Here is a 22,383-nt window from a genome sequence, read left to right on the forward strand (position 1 = left end):
CGGTGAATAAAACACATCTTCCTGGACATTGATAACGTAAAGGATTGTATTACAGTGTGTCAAAGTAAACGTTAGAAAATAAACCACGCGCGTAGCGTTTCTGATTTTATTTCAACAGTCAACATACATCTTACTGCTTATTAACTTCATCCAAATGTCCACATTGTCCAAAAGTAAAGCTAACTATATTCTGACACAGCAACAACAACCCCATAACTGACCTACTACCTCTCACACATGTCCACACACTGTGGGAGCTGAACAGAAGCATGTCTCAGGACAGGGTTCAGCTTTGGGTCAGGGATGGGACCACTGATCTCAGGACAGCTGAAGTGGTAGAACTTACTCAAAGGCCTTCAGCACAGGTATCAAATCATTACATAATTCCTTCAGCACAGGTATCAAATCATTACATCATTCCTTCAGCACAGGTATCAAATCATTACATCATGCCTTCAGCACAGGTATCAAATCATTACATCATGCCTTTACCACAGGTATCAAATCATTACATCATTCCTTTACCAAACCATATCAGACAAAACCCACAACCACACCGTTCGTTAATAATATTTAGCGCTTTTATCCAAAGTGACTTACAGTCATGCGTGCATACATTATACGTATGGGTGGGCCCCGGGAATCGAACCCACTCCCCTGGGGTGCAAGCGCCATGCTCTACCAACTGAGCCATTCAGGAACTGTTCAGGAACTGTTCAGTCGTTCAGGCATCTTTTCCTGCTGCTCAAATAAGACCTGAGATTTGAATTGTCAATGAGCTCCAACATCAGAGGACGAAGACAGAGGGGCAGGAGAACCCTCTCATTTGGATGTGTGAGGTACTGGATGATTTGACAGAGGGATATCAGGGAGACAGAGGGGCAGGAGAACCCTCTCAGTTGGATGTGTGAGGTACTGGATGATTTGACAGAGGGATATCAGGGAGACAGAGGGACAGGAGAACCCTCTCATTTGGATGTGTGAGGTACTGGATGGTTTGACAGAGGGATATCAGGGAGACAGAGGGACAGGAGAACCCTCTCATTTGGATGTGTGAGGTACTGGATGATTTGACAGAGGGATATCAGGGAGACAGAGGGGCAGGAGAACCCTCTCAGTTGGATGTGTGAGGTACTGGATGATTTGACAGAGGGATATCAGGGAGACAGAGGGACAGGAGAACCCTCTCATTTGGATGTGTGAGGTACTGGATGATTTGACAGAGGGATATCAGGGAGACAGAGGGACAGGAGAACCCTCTCATTTGGATGTGTGAGGTACTGGATGATTTGACAGAGGGATATCAGGGATCCGTCTCTGATCCCGTTCTTCATAAAGACTTCTTAGGGCTTCAGAAAAGCTCCATGTATCCAACGTCAGGCAGACATCTACTGCTGTTGATGACGATCAGCAACATTCAGAAATTAAATGAAAATGATGAACACTCAAGTTTGTCTCAGTCCTCTTCATCACATTCGTCATCATCGTCATCATCATCATCATCACACAGCTGCTTTCTGCTTCCAGGTCAAAGTTCAACTACATTAATGCCAACTGTCGGGACGCGTAGTGCCGCTAGATCAGTTCAAGGTTCAATTCCCTAGTGGGATCACAAGATGGGTCCATAACAAGTCTTTCCCCTCAACATGGGACTGGTCTGATCTGAGGATGTTGGGTCGTGCTGGGAGCAGTGGAGACCAGAGAATATACTCAAATCAATGATGCCGTAATGGGTGGACTGGGGTCCATATTGAATGTCCCTTGGAGTCTCAGGACACCTCTATGACCTCCATGCTTCCCGAGAAGCTGCTCTGACTCCCCATCTCCTCTCTGGATCGACTCTCCCCTCCTCCTCTCATCCTGTCTCCAATCTCCATCTGACAGCTTCGCCTCTTCAGCTGCTTCTCCAAGGTGCTCTCCTCGTGCCAGCTCCTCCGTGAGTCCCCGTGGGCGCCGTTCCTCTGCCGCCCGCGTCGCCTCACCTCCTCCAACCCCTGGCTCACGCTGTACGCCGCCACGCTGCCGCCCCCAAGAATGTTGGCCCCGCCTCCTAAAATGGCGGAGGTGGAGTAGAAGCGGTGTGACTCGGAGAGGTACCACCCCCCCGACGACACGGCGACGGGACCCAATAGGATGTCAGAGTGCCAGCCCTTCAAGGCGGAGCCTAGGTTAGGCGCGGGCTTGGACAGGTGCTGCTGGGAACGTGATAGGCCGAACAGGAAGCCAGTGTGGTTAGGGCTCTCCTCCATACTGCCACTACGGTGGAGCTGCTGGGAACAGGAGAGGGGAGGTGGAGGAGGCTGAGCCTGGCTGGGCTGGTTGGAGGTGGTAGTACCGGTAGTGGTGGAGGAGGAGGAGGAGGAGGAGGAGGAGGAGGAGGAGGAGGAGGTGATGGAGGAGGAGGAGGAGGAGGAGGAGGAGGTGATGGTTGTGGTGGAGACTACAGGAGGAGCAGAGGTAGCAGCAGGGTCTGTGGGGCTGTCGGCCTGCTCCTTGTCAGGGCTCTGTTCTGGTGTCGACTGCTCCGACACCTCCTCCACAGGAGAGAACTGACACGGTTTACTAGCAGGCTCCTTGAAGCTCCCGGATGGTTTATAATACTCTTGGTCTTCGGGGTGGGGTGCGGGGTGGGGGTAAGGCCTCATGGGGGCGCTGCTGCAGCCTCCTGGCTCCCCGTACGACTTGATGTCCAGAGAGAAGGACCTTTTCAGCCGGGCGGCGCCGTCTTCCGTCCCCTGGTCCAGCTGGAGGCCTTGGAGCCCCTGCAGAGCCTGGACCAGGAGCCTCTCCTCTGGGGGCCAGGGGGCCAAGACACACGGTAGGGTCAGGGGCTCCAGCTGTGCCAGGGCAAGGTCTGGGGGGCTGGGGGTAGGGGTAGGGGTAGGGGGGTCCTGCTCCAGTGGGGGGTGGAGGAGGGGAGAGGGTTGGACCCCAATGGTCTCTCTGACCTCCGACCTTCCAGGAGTCTTGATCTTCTTCTCAAAGTCCAGCAGCTGACCCAGGAAGTTGAAGTTAGGAGAGATGGTGGGCCTCTTCTCCTTCACGAACCTGGAGAGGAAAGACAGAAACACACAGGACATCAGTACTGAGGATGTAACACACTGGGATGTTACAGAGTTGGAAAACCTAGAGGGTCAAGATATCATTCAGGAGGACAGAGCCCCTCACAGTGCACTGTGTTCATTCAGGAGGACAGAGCCCCTCACAGTGCACTGTGTTCATTCAGGAGGACAGAGCCCCTCACAGTGCACTGTGTTCATTCAGGAGGACAGACCCCCTCACAGTGCACTGTGTTCATTCAGGAGGACAGACCCCCTCACAGTGCACTGTGTTCATTCAGGAGGACAGAGCCCCTCACAGTGCACTGTGTTCATTCAGGAGGACAGAGCCCCTCACAGTGCACTGTGTTCATTCAGGAGGACAGAGCCCCTCACAGTGCACTGTGTTCATTCAGGAGGACAGAGCCCCTCACAGTGCACTGTGTTCATTCAGGAGGACAGAGCCCCTCACAGTGCACTGTGTTCATTCAGGAGGACAGAGCCCCTCACAGTGCACTGTGTTCATTCAGGAGGACAGAGCCCCTCACAGTGCACTGTGTTCATTCAGGAGGACAGAGCCCCTCACAGTGCACTGTGTTCATTCAGGAGGACAGAGCCCCTCACAGTGCACTGTGTTCATTCAGGAGGACAGAGCCCCTCACAGTGCACTGTGTTCATTCAGGAGGACAGAGCCCCTCACAGTGCACTGTGTTCATTCAGGAGGACAGAGCCCCTCACAGTGCACTGTGTTCATTCAGGAGGACAGAGCTCCTCACAGTGCACTGTGTTCATTCAGGAGGACAGAGCCCCTCACAGTGCACTGTGTTCATTCAGGAGGACAGAGCCCCTCACAGTGCACTGTGTTCATTCAGGAGGACAGAGCCCCTCACAGTGCACTGTGTTCATTCAGGAGGACAGAGCCCCTCACAGTGCACTGTGTTCATTCAGGAGGACATAGCCCCTCACAGTGCACTGTGTTCATTCAGGAGGACAGAGCCCCTCACAGTGCACTGTGTTCATTCAGGAGGACAGAGCCCCTCACAGTGCACTGTGTTCATTCAGGAGGACAGAGCCCCTCACAGTGCACTGTGTTCATTCAGGAGGACAGAGCCCCTCACAGTGCACTGTGTTCATTCAGGAGGACAGAGCCCCTCACAGTGCACTGTGTTCATTCAGGAGGACAGAGCCCCTCACAGTGCACTGTGTTCATTCAGGAGGACAGAGCTCCTCACAGTGCACTGTGTTCATTCAGGAGGACAGAGCCCCTCACAGTGCACTGTGTTCATTCAGGAGGACAGAGCCCCTCACAGTGCACTGTGTTCATTCAGGAGGACAGAGCCCCTCACAGTGCACTGTGTTCATTCAGGAGGACAGAGCCCCTCACAGTGCACTGTGTTCATTCAGGAGAACAGAGCCCCTCACAGTGCACTGTGTTCATTCAGGAGGACAGACCCCCTCACAGTGCACTGTGTTCATTCAGGAGGACAGACCCCCTCACAGTGCACTGTGTTCATTCAGGAGGACAGAGCCCCTCACAGTGCACTGTGTTCATTCAGGAGGACAGAGCCCCTCACAGTGCACTGTGTTCATTCAGGAGGACAGAGCCCCTCACAGTGCACTGTGTTCATTCAGGAGGACAGAGCCCCTCACAGTGCACTGTGTTCATTCAGGAGGACAGAGCCCCTCACAGTGCACTGTGTTCATTCAGGAGGACAGAGCCCCTCACAGTGCACTGTGTTCATTCAGGAGGACAGAGCCCCTCACAGTGCACTGTGTTCATTCAGGAGGACAGAGCCCCTCACAGTGCACTGTGTTCATTCAGGAGGACAGAGCCCCTCACAGTGCACTGTGTTCATTCAGGAGGACAGAGCCCCTCACAGTGCACTGTGTTCATTCAGGAGGACAGAGCCCCTCACAGTGCACTGTGTTCATTCAGGAGGACAGAGCCCCTCACAGTGCACTGTGTTCATTCAGGAGGACAGAGCCCCTCACAGTGCACTGTGTTCATTCAGGAGGACAGAGCTCCTCACAGTGCACTGTGTTCATTCAGGAGGACAGAGCCCCTCACAGTGCACTGTGTTCATTCAGGAGGACAGAGCCCCTCACAGTGCACTGTGTTCATTCAGGAGGACAGAGCCCCTCACAGTGCACTGTGTTCATTCAGGAGGACAGAGCCCCTCACAGTGCACTGTGTTCATTCAGGAGGACATAGCCCCTCACAGTGCACTGTGTTCATTCAGGAGGACAGAGCCCCTCACAGTGCACTGTGTTCATTCAGGAGGACAGAGCCCCTCACAGTGCACTGTGTTCATTCAGGAGGACAGAGCCCCTCACAGTGCACTGTGTTCATTCAGGAGGACAGAGCTCCTCACAGTGCACTGTGTTCATTCAGGAGGATAGAGCCCCTCACAGTGCACTGTGTTCATTCAGGAGGACAGAGCCCCTCACAGTGCACTGTGTTCATTCAGGAGGACAGAGCCCCTCACAGTGCACTGTGTTCATTCAGGAGGACAGAGCCCCTCACAGTGCACTGTGTTCATTCAAGAGGACAGAGCCCCTCACAGTGCACTGTGTTCATTCAGGAGGACAGAGCCCCTCACAGTGCACTGTGTTCATTCAGGAGGACAGACCCTCTCACAGTGCACTGTGTTCATTCAGGAGGACAGAGCCCCTCACAGTGCACTGTGTTCATTCAGGAGGACAAGCTGAGCATTTCATGGGGTCATGTGACACACAGGGTTGTTTAATCAGGGGTCATGTGAGGCCGGGGTTCATTAAGACAGACAGGAAGACTGGGCATCAGGACCTATAGAGGGGGTATCCTCTTAGTTACGGAGAAACTGGAGGGGGTGGTTGCTTAGTGGTCAAGTCCATAAACAGGAAGATGACTTGTACATGCAGTGGGGTACATAACAGAAGGTTTGCCTTATTGTAGTCCTACTGGGTTTATTCATCTCACCTGTAAGTCCTTATTGTAGTCCTACTGGGTTGATTCATCTCACCTGTAAGTCCTTATTGTAGTCCTACTGGGTTGATTCATCTCACCTGTAAGTCCTTATTGTAGTCCTACTGGGTTGATTCATCTCACCTGTAAGTCCTTATTGTAGTCCTACTAGGTTTATTCATCTCACCTGTAAGTCCTTATTGTAGTCCTACTGGGTTGATTCATCTCACCTGTAAGTCCTTATTGTAGTCCTACTGGGTTTATTCATCTCACCTGTAAGTCCTTATTGTAGTCCTACTGGGTTGATTCATCTCACCTGTAAGTCCTTATTGTAGTCCTACTGGGTTGATTCATCTCACCTGTAAGTCCTTATTGTAGTCCTACTGGGTTGATTCATCTCACCTGTAAGTCCTTATTGTAGTCCTACTGGGTTTATTCATCTCACCTGTAAGTCCTTATTGTAGTCCTACTGGGTTTATTCATCTCACATGTAAGTCCTTATTGTAGTCCTACAGGGTTGATTCATCTCACCTGTAAGTCCTTATTGTAGTCCTACTGGGTTGATTCATCTCACCTGTAAGTCCTTATTGTAGTCCTACTGGGTTGATTCATCTCACCTGTAAGTCCTTATTGTAGTCCTACTGGGTTGATTCATCTCACCTGTAAGTCCTTATTGTAGTCCTACTGGGTTGATTCATCTCACCTGTAAGTCCTTATTGTAGTCCTACTGGGTTTAATCATCTCACCTGTAAGCTTCGTCTAGTGACATGTCCATCCTCTTCATGATGTAAGCGACAGCGATGGTTGCTGAGCGGGAGATGCCAGCCAGACAGTGGACCAGCACACAGGAGTTGGACGCTTTGGCCTTCTCTATGAACTCCACAGATCTGTCCAACCAGGGGAGGATCTTCTCACAGAAGCTGTCATTGACAGGAACTCGCAGGAAGTGAGACTCAGGGATGTAGTCTGGTTTGGGACAAGTGTTACTGGCATTCAGGACGTACGCAATATCATTCTGTTGCATCATATCCTGTAGAGGAGGGAGGAATACAGCTGGTTAGAATGCTATTACATATACTAATATATAAACTAGTTATACTATAATCTACTTCATACCTTGTTGAGTACGTCTCTCTGACAGCCCAGGTAGAGGTGGGGCAGGATGCGTGTTGGGCCAGAGGTGTTGAGGGGCAGGCAGGGCTGAGAGAGGCAGGAGGGCACCAGGCAGGAAGTACCAAGAAGAGCCTTACCTTCACACAGACCTGGAAACTGCTGGGAAAACTCTGAGAAACCACCTGAAGACACACACACACAGAAACATCTGAATCAAATACAGGAATAAAAAGAGGTTACTGTATTAGAGATCACACTAGAGGTTACTGTATTAGAGATCACACTAGAGGTTACTGTATTAGAGATCATACTAGAGGTTACTGTATTAGAGATCATACTAGAGGTTACTGTATTAGAGATCACATTAGAGGTTACTGTATTAGAGATCATACTAGAGGTTACTGTATTAGAGATCATACTAGAGGTTACTGTATTAAGAGATCATACTAGAGGTTACTGTATTAGAGATCACACTAGAGGTTACTGTATTAGAGATCATACTAGAGGTTACTGTTTTAGAGATCATACTAGAGGTTACTGTATTAGAGATCATTCTAGAGGTTACTGTTTTAGAGATACTAGAAGTTACTGTATTAGAGATCATTCTAGAGGTTACTGTATTAGAGATCATACTAGAGGTTACTGTATTAGAGATCATACTAGAGGTTACTGTATTAGAGATCACACTAGAGGTTACTGTATTAGAGATCACACTAGAGGTTACTGTATTAGAGATCATACTAGAGGTTACTGTATTAGAGATCACACTAGAGGTTACTGTATTAGAGATCATACTAGAGGTTACTGTATTAGAGATCATACTAGAGGTTACTGTATTAGAGATCATACTAGAGGTTACTGTATTAGAGATCACACTAGAGGTTACTGTATTAGAGATCATACTAGAGGTTACTGTATTAGAGATCATACTAGAGGTTACTGTATTAGAGATCACACTAGAGGTTACTGTATTAGAGATCATACTAGAGGTTACTGTATTAGAGATCATACTAGAGGTTACTGTATTAGAGATCATACTAGAGGTTACTGTATTAGAGATCATACTAGAGGTTACTGTATTAGAGATCATACTAGAGGTTACTGTATTAGAGATCATACTAGAGGTTACTGTATTAGAGATCATACTAGAGGTTACTGTATTAGAGATCATACTAGAGGTTACTGTATTAGAGATCATACTAGAGGTTACTGTATTAGAGATCATACTAGAGGTTACTGTATTAGAGATCATACTAGAGGTTACTGTATTAGAGATCATACTAGAGGTTACTGTATTATAGATCATACTAGAGGTTACTGTATTAGAGATCATACTAGAGGTTACTGTATTAGAGATCATACTAGAGGTTACTGTATTAGAGATCACACTAGAGGTTACTGTATTAGAGATCATACTAGAGGTTACTGTATTATAGATCATACTAGAGGTTACTGTATTAGAGATCATACTAGAGGTTACTGTATTAGAGATCACACTAGAGGTTACTGTATTAGAGATCATACTAGAGGTTACTGTATTAGAGATCATACTAGAGGTTACTGTATTAGAGATCATACTAGAGGTTACTGTATTAGAGATCACACTAGAGGTTACTGTATTAGAGATCATACTAGAGGTTACTGTATTAGAGATCATACTAGAGGTTACTGTATTAGAGATCATACTAGAGGTTACTGTATTAGAGATCACACTAGAGGTTACTGTATTAGAGATCATACTAGAGGTTACTGTATTATAGATCATACTAGAGGTTACTGTATTAGAGATCATACTAGAGGTTACTGTATTAGAGATCACACTAGAGGTTACTGTATTAGAGATCACACTAGAGGTTACTGTATTAGAGATCATACTAGAGGTTACTGTATTAGAGATCACACTAGAGGTTACTGTATTAGAGATCATACTAGAGGTTACTGTATTAGAGATCATACTAGAGGTTACTGTATTAGAGATCATACTAGAGGTTACTGTATTAGAGATCATACTAGAGGTTACTGTATTAGAGATCATACTAGAGGTTACTGTATTAGAGATCACACTAGAGGTTACTGTATTAGAGATCATACTAGAGGTTACTGTATTAGAGATCATACTAGAGGTTACTGTATTAGAGATCACACTAGAGGTTACTGTATTAGAGATCATACTAGAGGTTACTGTATTAGAGATCATACTAGAGGTTACTGTATTAGAGATCATACTAGAGGTTACTGTTTTAGAGATCATACTAGAGGTTACTGTTTTAGAGACAGTTGGTGTGAATGTTAAATGCATCAAAATCATAATCTGTATTTTTTCGGAATTCGGACGAAAAGACCGCAACATAGTTGGTGAATAAAAGGCCTTTAGTAACAAACTATTTTCTAAGACAGAAGACTTGCACCATCATAAGGAAATACAAGCAGGCTCTGATATTGTACAATAAACCTGCCTAGCAACAGCAGCCAAACTGAATGGTTGGGTGTTCTACATTATTATCTAGTAGTGTTCATAGAGGACCAAACTGCTGAGTTCATTACACAATACTAATACACTGCCTTCTGCACCCACCGGCACACACACACACACACACACACACACACACACACACACACACACACACACACACACACACACACACACACACACACACACACACACACACACACACACACACACACACACACACACACACACACACACACACACACACACACACACTCCAGCCACCTGCACCGGCCGACCCTCAGACCAGCTCAGTCCTAGTTGCTTGGCAACCCGTGTACCCGTGGCTCTCCAGCCTCTCCAGATCTGTTCGTCCATGGCTACGTCCCAAATGGCAGCCCATTCCCTGCATAGTAAGTGCACTACTTTTGAACAGAGCCCCATGGGCTATATAGGGAATAGGGTGTCATTTAGGACTCAGACCAGGAGGACTTCATGAGGAAATGTTCTTAAAGCTCAGAGAAAATGATACAGCAATATACAACCACATGATGCATCTGTCCTCATATCTCTCCTCCTCTCTCCTCCTCTCTCCTCCTCCCACCGCTCTCCTCCTCTCTCCTCCTCTCCCCACCGTTCTCCTCCTCTCTCCTCCTCTCTCCTCCTGATCTCCTCCTCCACTCTCCTCCTCTCTCCTCCTGATCTCCTCCTCTCTCCTCCTCTCCCCACCGCTCTGCTCCTCTCTCCTCCTCCTCTCTCCTCCTCTCTCCTCCTGATCTCCTCCGCTCTCCTCCTCTCTCCTCCTCTCATTCCTCCTCTCTACTCTCTCCTCCTCCTGATTCCTCCTCTCTCTCCTCCTCTCCCCACCGCTCTCCTCCTCTCTCCTCCTGATCTCCTCCTCTCTCCTCCTGATCTCCTCTTCTCTCCTCCTCTCTCTCCTCTCTCCTCCTCTCCCCACCGCTCCCCTCCTCTCCCCACCGCTCTCCTCCTCTCTCCTCCTCTCTCCTCCTCCTCTCCCCACCGTTCTCCTCCTCTCTCCTCCTCTCTCCTCCTGATCTCCTCCTCCACTCTCCTCCTCTCTCCTCCTGATCTCCTCCTCTCTCCTCCTCTCCCCACCGCTCTGCTCCTCTCTCCTCCTCCTCTCTCCTCCTCTCTCCTCCTGATCTCCTCCGCTCTCCTCCTCTCTCCTCCTCTCATTCCTCCTCTCTACTCTCTCCTCCTCCTGATTCCTCCTCTCTCTCCTCCTCTCCCCACCGCTCTCCTCCTCTCTCCTCCTGATCTCCTCCTCTCTCCTCCTGATCTCCTCTTCTCTCCTCCTCTCTCTCCTCTCTCCTCCTCTCCCCACCGCTCCCCTCCTCTCCCCACCGCTCTCCTCCTCTCTCCTCCTCCTCTCCCCACCGCTCTCCTCCTCTCTCCTCCTCTCCTCCTCTTCTCCTCTCTTCCTCCTCTCTTCCTCCTCTCCTCCTCTCTCCTCCTCTCTCCTCCTAACTCACATTACAACAATACTGATGGAACACATCTGATTGATAACATACAGGATGGACGTCCAGCTGTGTATTGTATCCAGGCTTAGGAACCTTCCTCTGTGGGAAATTAACAGAAACTCTACTGGATGTGGAAGCTTAGTGGTTTGAGTGACACAGTGGAAGTTTGATCAGTCTCATATCAACACAGTCACTTCCCCATATGAACCGTCAAGCTGCTGGACAATGTCCACACTGCACTGTATGAACCGTCAAGCTGCTGGACAATGTCCACACTGCACTGTATGAACCGTCAAGCTGCTGGACAATGTCCACACTGCACTGTATGAACCGTCAAGCTGCTGGACAATGTCCACACTGCACTGTATGAACCGTCAAGCTGCTGGACAATGTCCACACTGCACTGTATGAACCGTCAAGCTGCTGGACAATGTCCACACTGCACTGTATGAACCGTCAAGCTGCTGGACAATGTCCACACTGCACTGTATGAACCGTCAAGCTGCTGGACAATGTCCACACTGCACTGTATGAACCGTCAAGCTGCTGGACAATGTCCACACTGCACTGTATGAACCGTCAAGCTGCTGGACAATGTCCACACTGCACTGTATGAACCGTCAAGCTGCTGGACAATGTCCACACTGCACTGTATGAACCGTCAAGCTGCTGGACAATGTCCACACTGCACTGTATGAACCGTCAAGCTGCTGGACAATGTCCACACTGCACTGTATGAACCGTCAAGCTGCTGGACAATGTCCACACTGCACTGTATGAACCGTCAAGCTGCTGGACAATGTCCACACTGCACTGTAGTTAGATTCAGTGCCATTTGACTGTATTGTTTGTCAGGTCAGAGAGCCAACAGCAGAAGAATCCACTTCCTCTCCAGGGAGAGTTATAATGTCTGATGTGATGTCATAACCTGATGTCTGATAAAGTCTAATGTTACAAGTGCTCTTAATTTGAAGGGAAGTTCCATCCTGATGACATCATCATAGAAACAGGAACCGTATCAGAAACTAAAACTGCCTCCTAACTGCCGTTTGAGACAATGAGACTGCAACCACAGAAAGAGGATCTCTTTTACTTTAGGTTTAGTTTACTAAAGGTCATCTGGGACTCTCTTTGGGTCTGACAGCAGTCCAGAATAAAGCTGAGAGCCTTGGACAACTTATCTGGTGTATACACGTTCATTTAACCCATTCACGTCCTCATTTAAACCATCTAGTAGCTGAATGACTGAAGGGGTTTGGCAGTCATTTTCAGTTAGCTGTCCTACCACCAGCAGCTAGCTCTCAGTGACCTCACTGTTGAACCCTATGTGGAGAAGGTTGATGAAGAGGAGCGGTAAATGAGTGAATGACTAAGTGTCAGAGACATTGTGAAAGGATGGAAAAAGGGTACGTCACCAGCCTGGTTCTGCTAGTTGATGAGAGAGGAGGGATGGAGGGAGGGGAGAGAGAGGCGGTGAGGGAGGGAGGGAGGGAGGGAGGGGAGAGAGGGAGGGAGGGGAGAGAGAGGAAGGGAGGGAGAGGAGAGAGAGAGGGAGAGAGAGGGAGGGAGGGGAGAGAGAGGCGGTGAGGGAGGGAGGGAGGGAGGGAGGGAGGGAGGGAGGGAGGGAGGAGGGAGGGAGGGAGGGAGGGAGAGAGAGAGGAGAGAGAGGGAGAGAGAGGGAGGGAGGGGAGAGAGAGGGAGGGAGGGGAGAGAGAGAGAGAGAGAGAGAGAGAGGGAGGGGAGAGAGGGGTGGGGAGGGAGGGAGGGAGGGAGGAAGGGGAGAGAGAGGGGTGGGGAGGGAGGGAGGGAGGGAGGGAGGGAGGGAGGGAGGGAGGGAGGGAGGGAGGGGAGAGAGGCGGTGAGGGAGGGAGGGGAGAGAGGGAGGGAGGGGAGAGAGAGGGGTGGGGAGGGAGGTAGGGAGGGAGGGGGGTGAGGGAGGGAGGGAGGGGAGTGAGGCGGTGAGGGAGGGAGGGAGGGAGGGAGGGAGGGAGGGAGGGAGGGAGATTGGCAGCCATTTTCAGCTAGCTGTCCTATCACCACCTCTCTGGCCAGTGATGAATGAGTGAATGAGTAAGTGTGAGTGATGCTGTGAAAGGATGAAGGAAAGCAGCTGAATGTTCAGTATGTCATCAGCCTAGTTCTAACAGGGAGAGGGAGAGGGAGGGAGGAGGGGAGAGAGAGAGGGGAGAGAGAGAGAGAGAGGGGGGAGAGAGAGGGGAGAGAGAGAGGGGGAGAGAGAGAGAGAGAGAGAGAGAGAGAGAGAGAGAGAGAGAGAGAGAGAGAGAGAGAGAGAGAGAGAGAGGGAGGGAGGGGAGAGAGAGAGGTGGGGAGGGAGGGAGGGAAAGAGAGGGAGGGGAGAGAGAGAGAGGTGGGGAGGGAGGGAGGGAAAGAGAGGGAGGGGAGAGAGAGAGAGGTGAGGAGGATGAGGGGCTGAGTGGGTGTGTCTAACCTGAGAGCAGGTGTACGGACGGGAAGCTCCTCTCCAGCTTGGCCAATAGGACGGTGAGGAAGGCCTCCGAGGGAAGGGTCAAGGGGTCAGATGAACTCTGGTCGTACACCACCACCTCCTGACTGCCCACTAGCTCCAACTAGGAGAAGAAGAGAGAGGAAAAGGAGAGGGAGAGGAGGAAGAGGAGTTAACAGAAACACTCAGAGAGAGGAAGAGGAGTTAACAGAAACATTCAGAGAGAGAGGAAGAGTTACCAGAAACACTCAGAGAGAGAGAGAGGAAGAGGAGTTAACAGAAACACTCAGAGAGAGAGAGGAAGAGTTACCAGAAACATCCAGAGAGAGAGGAAGAGTTACCAGAAACACTCAGAGAGAGAGAGGAAGAGTTACCAGAAACACTCAGAGAGAGAGAGAGGAAGAGTTACCAGAAACACTCAGAGAGAGAGAGAGGAAGAGTTACCAGAAACACTCAGAGAGAGAGGAAGAGTTACCAGAAACATCCAGAGAGAGAGGAAGAGTTACCAGAAACACTCAGAGAGAGAGAGGAAGAGGAGTTACCAGAAACACTCAGAGAGAGAGAGGAAGAGTTACCAGAAACATCCAGAGAGAGAGGAAGAGTTACCAGAAACATTCAGAGAGAGAGGAAGAGTTACCAGAAACACTCAGAGAGAGAGAGGAAGAGTTACCAGAAACATCCAGAGAGAGAGGAAGAGTTACCAGAAACATTCAGAGAGAGAGGAAGAGGAGTTACCAGAAACATTCAGAGAGAGAGGAAGAGTTACCAGAAACATTCAGAGAGAGAGGAAGAGTTACCAGAAACATTCAGAGAGAGAGGAAGAGGAGTTACCAGAAACATCCAGAGAGAGAGGAAGAGTTACCAGAAACATTCAGAGAGAGAGGAAGAGTTACCAGAAACATTCAGAGAGAGAGGAAGAGTTACCAGAAACACTCAGAGAGAGAGGAAGAGTTAAAATACTTTAAAGTACTACTTTAAAGTACTACTTCAGTAGTTTTTGGGGTATCTGCACTTTACTTTACTATTTATATTTTTGACAACTTTTACTTCACTACATTCCTAAAGAAAATATTGTACTTTTTACTCCATACATTTTCCCTGACAACCAAAAGTACTGGTTACATTTTGAATGCATAGTAGGACAGGAAAATGGTCCAATTCACACATTTATCAAGAGAACATCCCTGGTCATCCCTACTGCCTCTGATCTGGCGGACTCACTAAACACACATGCATCTTTGGTAAATAATGTCTGAGTGTTGGAGCGTGCCCCTGGATATCCAAACATTTTTAAAAACAAGAACATGGTGCCGTCTGCTTTGCTAAATAATAGGAATTTTAAATGATTTATACTTTTACTTTTGATACTTAAGTATTTTTTTAGCAATTACATTTACTTTTGATACTTAAGTATATTTAAAACCAAATACTTTTAGACTTTTACTCAAGTAGTATTTTACTGGCTGACTTTCACACACACACACACACACACACACACACACACACACACACACACACACACACACACACACACACACACACACACACACACACACACACACACACACACACACACGTCTCCCATTTTCTGCCCAGTGACATCACTATGGATGTCCTAAACGGCACCCTATTCCCTATATAGTGCACTACTTTAGACCAGAGAATGGCACCCTATTCCCTATATAGTGCACTACTTTAGACCAGAGAATGGCACCCTATTCCCTATATAGTGCACTACTTTAGACCAGAGAATGGCACCCTATTCCCTATATAGTGCACTACTTTAGACCAGAGAATGGCACCCTATTCCCTATATAGTGCACTACTTTAGACTAGAGAATGGCACCCTATTCCCTATATAGTGCACTACTTTAGACCAGAGAATGGCACCCTATTCCCTATATAGTGCACTACTTTAGACCAGAGAATGGCACCCTATTCCCTATATAGTGCACTACTTTAGACCAGAGAATGGCAGCCTATTCCCTATATAGTGCACTACTTTAGACCAGAGAATGGCACCCTATTCCCTATATAGTGCACTACTTTAGACCAGAGAATGGCAGCCTATTCCCTATATAGTGCACTACTTTAGACCAGAGAATGACACCCTATTCCCTATATAGTGCACTACTTTAGACCAGAGAATGGCACCCTATTCCCTATGTAGTGCACTACTTTAGACCAGAGAATGGCACCCTATTCCCTATATAGTGCACTACTTTAGACCAGAGAATGGCACCCTATTCCCTATATAGTGCACTACTTTAGACCAGAGAATGGCACCCTATTCCCTATATAGTGCACTATTGTTGACCAGATCCCTACGCGACCTGGTCAAAGGCAGTGCACTATGTAGGGAATAGTATGCCATTTGGGACGCAACAATTACAAAACCCTGCAGTGTATCAATGAGCTGCTCCAGAGCCAGTTTTGCATTTTCATGAGGGAAATACGTTTTTGACCCCCTCTCAATCAGAAAGGTTTCTGGCTCCCAGGTGTCTTTTATACAGGTAACGAGCTGAGATTTGGAGCACACTCTTAAAGGGAGTGCTCCAAATCTCAGCTTGTTACCTGTATAAAAGACACCCGTCCACAGAAGCAATCAATCAATCAGATTCCAAACTCTCCACCATGGCCAAGACCAAAGAGCTCTCCAAGGATGTCAGGGACAAGATTGTAGACCTACACAAGGCTGGAATGGGCTACAAGACCATCGCCAAGCAGCTTGGTGAGAAGGTGACAACAGTTGGTGCGATTATTCGCAAATGGAAGAAACACAAAAGAACTGTCAATCTCCCTCGGCCTGGGGCTCCATGCAAGATCTCACCTCGTGGAGTTGCAATGATCATGAGAACGGTGAGGAATCAGCCCAGAACTACACGGGAGGATCTTGTCAATGATCTCAAGGCAGCTGGGACCATAGTCACCAAGAAAACAATTGGCAACACACTACGCCGTGAAGGACTGAAATCCTGCAGCGCCCGCAAGGTCCCCCTGCTCAAGAAAGCACATATACAGGCCCGTCTGAAGTTTGCCAATGAACATCTAAATGATTCAGAGGAGAACTGGGTGCAAGTGTTGTGGTCAGATGAGACCAAAATTGAGCTCTTTGCATCAACTCAACTCACCGTGTTTGGAGGAGGAAGAATGCTGCCTATGACCCCAAGAACACCATCCCCACCGTCAAACATGGAGGTGGAAACATTATGCTTTGTGGGTGTTTTTCTGCTAAGGGTACAGGACAACTTCACTGCATCAAAGGGACGATGGACGGGGCCATGTACCGTAAAATCTTGGGTGAGAACCTCCTTCCCTCAGCCTGGGCATTGAAAATGTGTCGCGGATGGGTATTCCAGCATGACAATGACCCAAAACACACGGCCAAGGCAACAAAGGAGTGGCTCAAGAAGAAGCACATTAAGGTCCTGGAGTGGCCTAGTCAGTCTCCAGACCTTAATCCCATAGAAAATCTGTGGAGGGAGCTGAAGGTTCGAGTTGCCAAACGTCAGCCTCAAAACCTTAATGACTTGGAGAAGATCTGCAAAGAGGAGTGGGACAAAATCCCTCCTGAGATGTGTGCAAACCTGGTGGCCAACTACAAGAAACGTCTGACCTCTGTGATTGCCAACAAGGGTTTTGCCACCAAGTACTAAGTCATGTTTTGCAGAGGGGTCAAATACTTATTTCCCTCATTAAAATGCAAATCAATTGATAACATTTTTGACATGCGTTTCTTTTGATTTTGTTGTTGTTATTCTGTCTCCCACTGTTCAAATAAACCTACCATTAAAATTATACACTGATCATGTCTTTGCAAACGTACAAAATCAGCAGGGGATCAAATACTTTTTCCCCTCACTGTATAACCAATCATCATGTCTGGGTCCTAAACGGAACCCTATCCCCTATGTAGTGCCCTACTGTTGACCAGGGCCCATATGACACTATGTAGTGCCCTACTGTTGACCAGGGCCCATATGACACTATGTAGTGCCCTACTGTTGACCAGGGCCCATATGACACTATGTAGTGCCCTACTGTTGACCAGGGCCCATATGACACTATGTAGTGCCCTACTGTTGACCAGGACCCATATGACACTATGTAGTGCCCTACTGTTGACCAGGGCCCATATGACACTATGTAGTGCCCTACTGTTGACCAGGGCCCATATGACACTATGTAGTGCCCTACTGTTGACCAGGGCCCATATGACACTATGTAGTGCCCTACTGTTGACCAGGGCCCATATGACACTAGGGAATAGGGTGCCGTTTGGAACCCTATCCCCTATGTAGTGCCCTACTGTTGACCAGGGCCCATATGACACTATGTAGTGCCCTACTGCTGACCAGGGCCCATATGACACTATGTAGTGCCCTACTGCTGACCAGGGCCCATTTGACACTATGTAGTGCCCTACTGCTGACCAGGGCCCATATGACACTATGTAGTGCCCTACTGTTGACCAGGGCCCATATGACACTATGTAGTGCCCTACTGTTGACCAGGGCCCATATGACACTATGTAGTGCCCTACTGTTGACCAGGGCCCATATGACACTATGTAGTGCCCTACTGTTGACCAGGGCCCATATGACACTATGTAGTGCCCTACTGTTGACCAGGGCCCATATGACACTATGTAGTGCCCTACTGTTGACCAGGGCCCATATGACACTATGTAGTGCCCTACTGTTGACCAGGGCCCATATGACACTATGTAGTGCCCTACTGTTGACCAGGGCCCATATGACACTATGTAGTGCCCTACTGTTGACCAGGGCCCATATGACACTATGTAGTGCCCTACTGTTGACCAGGGCCCATATGACACTATGTAGTGCCCTACTGTTGACCAGGGCCCATATGACACTATGTAGTGCCCTACTGTTGACCAGGGCCCATATGACACTATGTAGTGCCCTACTGTTGACCAGGGCCCATATGACACTATGTAGTGCCCTACTGTTGACCAGGGCCCATATGACACTATGTAGTGCCCTACTGTTGACCAGGGCCCATATGACACTAGGGAATAGGGTGCCGTTTGGAACCCTATCCCCTATGTAGTGCCCTACTGTTGACCAGGGCCCATATGACACTATGTAGTGCCCTACTGCTGACCAGGGCCCATATGACACTATGTAGTGCCCTACTGCTGACCAGGGCCCATTTGACACTATGTAGTGCCCTACTGCTGACCAGGGCCCATATGACACTATGTAGTGCCCTACTGTTGACCAGGGCCCATATGACACTATGTAGTGCCCTACTGTTGACCAGGGCCCATATGACACTATGTAGTGCCCTACTGCTGACCAGGGCCCATATGACACTATGTAGTGCCCTACTGTTGACCAGGGCCCATATGACACTATGTAGTGCCCTACTGTTGACCAGGGCCCATATGACACTATGTAGTGCCCTACTGTTGACCAGGGCCCATATGACACTAGGGAATGCACTACTGTTGACCAGGGCCCATATGACACTATGTAGTGCCCTACTGTTGACCAGGGCCCATATGACACTATGTAGTGCCCTACTGTTGACCAGGGCCCATATGACACTATGTAGTGCCCTACTGTTGACCAGGGCCCATATGACACTATGTAGTGCCCTACTGTTGACCAGGGCCCATATGACACTATGTAGTGCCCTACTGTTGACCAGGGCCCATATGACACTATGTAGTGCCCTACTGTTGACCAGGGCCCATATGACACTATGTAGTGCCCTACTGTTGACCAGGGCCCATATGACACTATGTAGTGCCCTACTGTTGACCAGGGCCCATATGACACTAGGGAATGCCCTACTGTTGACCAGGGCCCATATGACACTATGTAGTGCCCTACTGTTGACCAGGGCCCATATGACACTATGTAGTGCCCTACTGCTGACCAGGGCCCATATGACACTATGTAGTGCCCTACTGTTGACCAGGGCCCATATGACACTATGTAGTGCCCTACTGTTGACCAGGGCCCATATGACACTATGTAGTGCCCTACTGTTGACCAGGGCCCATATGACACTATGTAGTGCCCTACTGTTGACCAGGGCCCATATGACACTATGTAGTGCCCTACTGTTGACCAGGGCCCATATGACACTATGTAGTGCCCTACTGTTGACCAGGGCCCATATGACACTAGGGAATGCACTACTGTTGACCAGGGCCCATATGACACTATGTAGTGCCCTACTGTTGACCAGGGCCCATATGACACTATGTAGTGCCCTACTGTTGACCAGGGCCCATATGACACTATGTAGTGCCCTACTGTTGACCAGGGCCCATATGACACTATGTAGTGCCCTACTGTTGACCAGGGCCCATATGACACTAGGGAATGCACTACTGTTGACCAGGACCCATATGACACTATGTAGTGCCCTACTGTTGACCAGGGCCCATATGACACTATGTAGTGCCCTACTGTTGACCAGGGCCCATATGACACTATGTAGTGCCCTACTGTTGACCAGGGCCCATATGACACTATGTAGTGCCCTACTGTTGACCAGGGCCCATATGACACTATGTAGTGCCCTACTGTTGACCAGGGCCCATATGACACTATGTAGTGCCCTACTGTTGACCAGGGCCCATATGACACTAGGGAATGCACTACTGTTGACCAGGGCCCATATGACACTATGTAGTGCCCTACTGTTGACCAGGGCCCATATGACACTATGTAGTGCCCTACTGTTGACCAGGGCCCATATGACACTATGTAGTGCCCTACTGTTGACCAGGGCCCATATGACACTATGTAGTGCCCTACTGTTGACCAGGGCCCATATGACACTATGTAGTGCCCTACTGTTGACCAGGGCCCATATGACACTATGTAGTGCCCTACTGTTGACCAGGGCCCATATGACACTATGTAGTGCCCTACTGTTGACCAGGGCCCATATGACACTATGTAGTGCCCTACTGTTGACCAGGGCCCATAAGACACTAGGGAATGCCCTACTGTTGACCAGGGCCCATATGACACTATGTAGTGCCCTACTGTTGACCAGGGCCCATATGACACTATGTAGTGCCCTACTGCTGACCAGGGCCCATATGACACTATGTAGTGCCCTACTGTTGACCAGGGCCCATATGACACTATGTAGTGCCCTACTGTTGACCAGGGCCCATATGACACTATGTAGTGCCCTACTGTTGACCAGGGCCCATATGACACTATGTAGTGCCCTACTGTTGACCAGGGCCCATATGACACTATGTAGTGCCCTACTGTTGACCAGGGCCCATATGACACTATGTAGTGCCCTACTGTTGACCAGGGCCCATATGACACTAGGGAATGCACTACTGTTGACCAGGGCCCATATGACACTATGTAGTGCCCTACTGTTGACCAGGGCCCATATGACACTATGTAGTGCCCTACTGTTGACCAGGGCCCATATGACACTATGTAGTGCCCTACTGTTGACCAGGGCCCATATGACACTAGGGAATGCACTACTGTTGACCAGGGCCCATATGACACTATGTAGTGCCCTACTGTTGACCAGGGCCCATATGACACTATGTAGTGCCCTACTGTTGACCAGGGCCCATATGACACTATGTAGTGCCCTACTGTTGACCAGGGCCCATATGACACTATGTAGTGCCCTACTGTTGACCAGGGCCCATATGACACTATGTAGTGCCCTACTGTTGACCAGGGCCCATATGACACTATGTAGTGCCCTACTGTTGACCAGGGCCCATATGACACTATGTAGTGCCCTACTGTTGACCAGGGCCCATATGACACTATGTAGTGCCCTACTGTTGACCAGGGCCCATATGACACTATGTAGTGCCCTACTGTTGACCAGGGCCCATATGACACTATGTAGTGCCCTACTGTTGACCAGGGCCCATATGACACTATGTAGTGCCCTACTGTTGACCAGGGCCCATATGACACTATGTAGTGCCCTACTGTTGACCAGGGCCCATATGACACTATGTAGTGCCCTACTGTTGACCAGGGCCCATATGACACTAGGGAATGCACTACTGTTGACCAGGGCCCATATGACACTATGTAGTGCCCTACTGTTGACCAGGGCCCATATGACACTATGTAGTGCCCTACTGTTGACCAGGGCCCATATGACACTATGTAGTGCCCTACTGTTGACCAGGGCCCATATGACACTATGTAGTGCCCTACTGTTGACCAGGGCCCATATGACACTATGTAGTGCCCTACTGTTGACCAGGGCCCATATGACACTATGTAGTGCCCTACTGTTGACCAGGGCCCATATGACACTATGTAGTGCCCTACTGTTGACCAGGGCCCATATGACACTATGTAGTGCCCTACTGTTGACCAGGGCCCATATGACACTATGTAGTGCCCTACTGTTGACCAGGGCCCATATGACACTATGTAGTGCCCTACTGTTGACCAGGGCCCATATGACACTATGTAGTGCCCTACTGTTGACCAGGGCCCATATGACACTATGTAGTGCCCTACTGTTGACCAGGGCCCATATGACACTATGTAGTGCCCTACTGTTGACCAGGGCCCATATGACACTATGTAGTGCCCTACTGTTGACCAGGGCCCATATGACACTATGTAGTGCCCTACTGTTGACCAGGGCCCATATGACACTAGGGAATGCACTACTGTTGACCAGGGCCCATATGACACTATGTAGTGCCCTACTGTTGACCAGGGCCCATATGACACTATGTAGTGCCCTACTGTTGACCAGGGCCCATATGACACTATGTAGTGCCCTACTGTTGACCAGGGCCCATATGACACTATGTAGTGCCCTACTGTTGACCAGGGCCCATATGACACTATGTAGTGCCCTACTGTTGACCAGGGCCCATATGACAC

The 22,383-nt window shown here is 49.1% G+C and overlaps 1 protein-coding gene across 1 annotated transcript in view; it reads right to left on the minus strand.

Annotated features, from left to right (window-relative positions):
- Nucleotides 1-92: 92 nt before the first annotated feature.
- The window catches only part of dusp16 (dual specificity phosphatase 16), a 29,434-nt gene continuing 7,143 nt past the window's right edge, over nt 93-22,383 (minus strand). Inside the window, exons 2-5 of the mRNA XM_041873112.2 lie at nt 13,478-13,616; nt 7,099-7,277; nt 6,729-7,012; nt 93-3,048 (exon numbers count right to left, since the gene is read on the minus strand). Coding sequence (XP_041729046.2) covers nt 1,770-3,048; nt 6,729-7,012; nt 7,099-7,277; nt 13,478-13,616 — 1,881 coding nt within the window. The 3' untranslated portion in view covers nt 93-1,769. The remainder of the gene's footprint in view (nt 3,049-6,728; nt 7,013-7,098; nt 7,278-13,477; nt 13,617-22,383) is intronic.

Source organism: Coregonus clupeaformis, unplaced genomic scaffold, assembly GCF_020615455.1.
Source record: "Coregonus clupeaformis isolate EN_2021a unplaced genomic scaffold, ASM2061545v1 scaf1022, whole genome shotgun sequence".
NCBI classification, from domain to species: domain Eukaryota; kingdom Metazoa; phylum Chordata; class Actinopteri; order Salmoniformes; family Salmonidae; genus Coregonus; species Coregonus clupeaformis.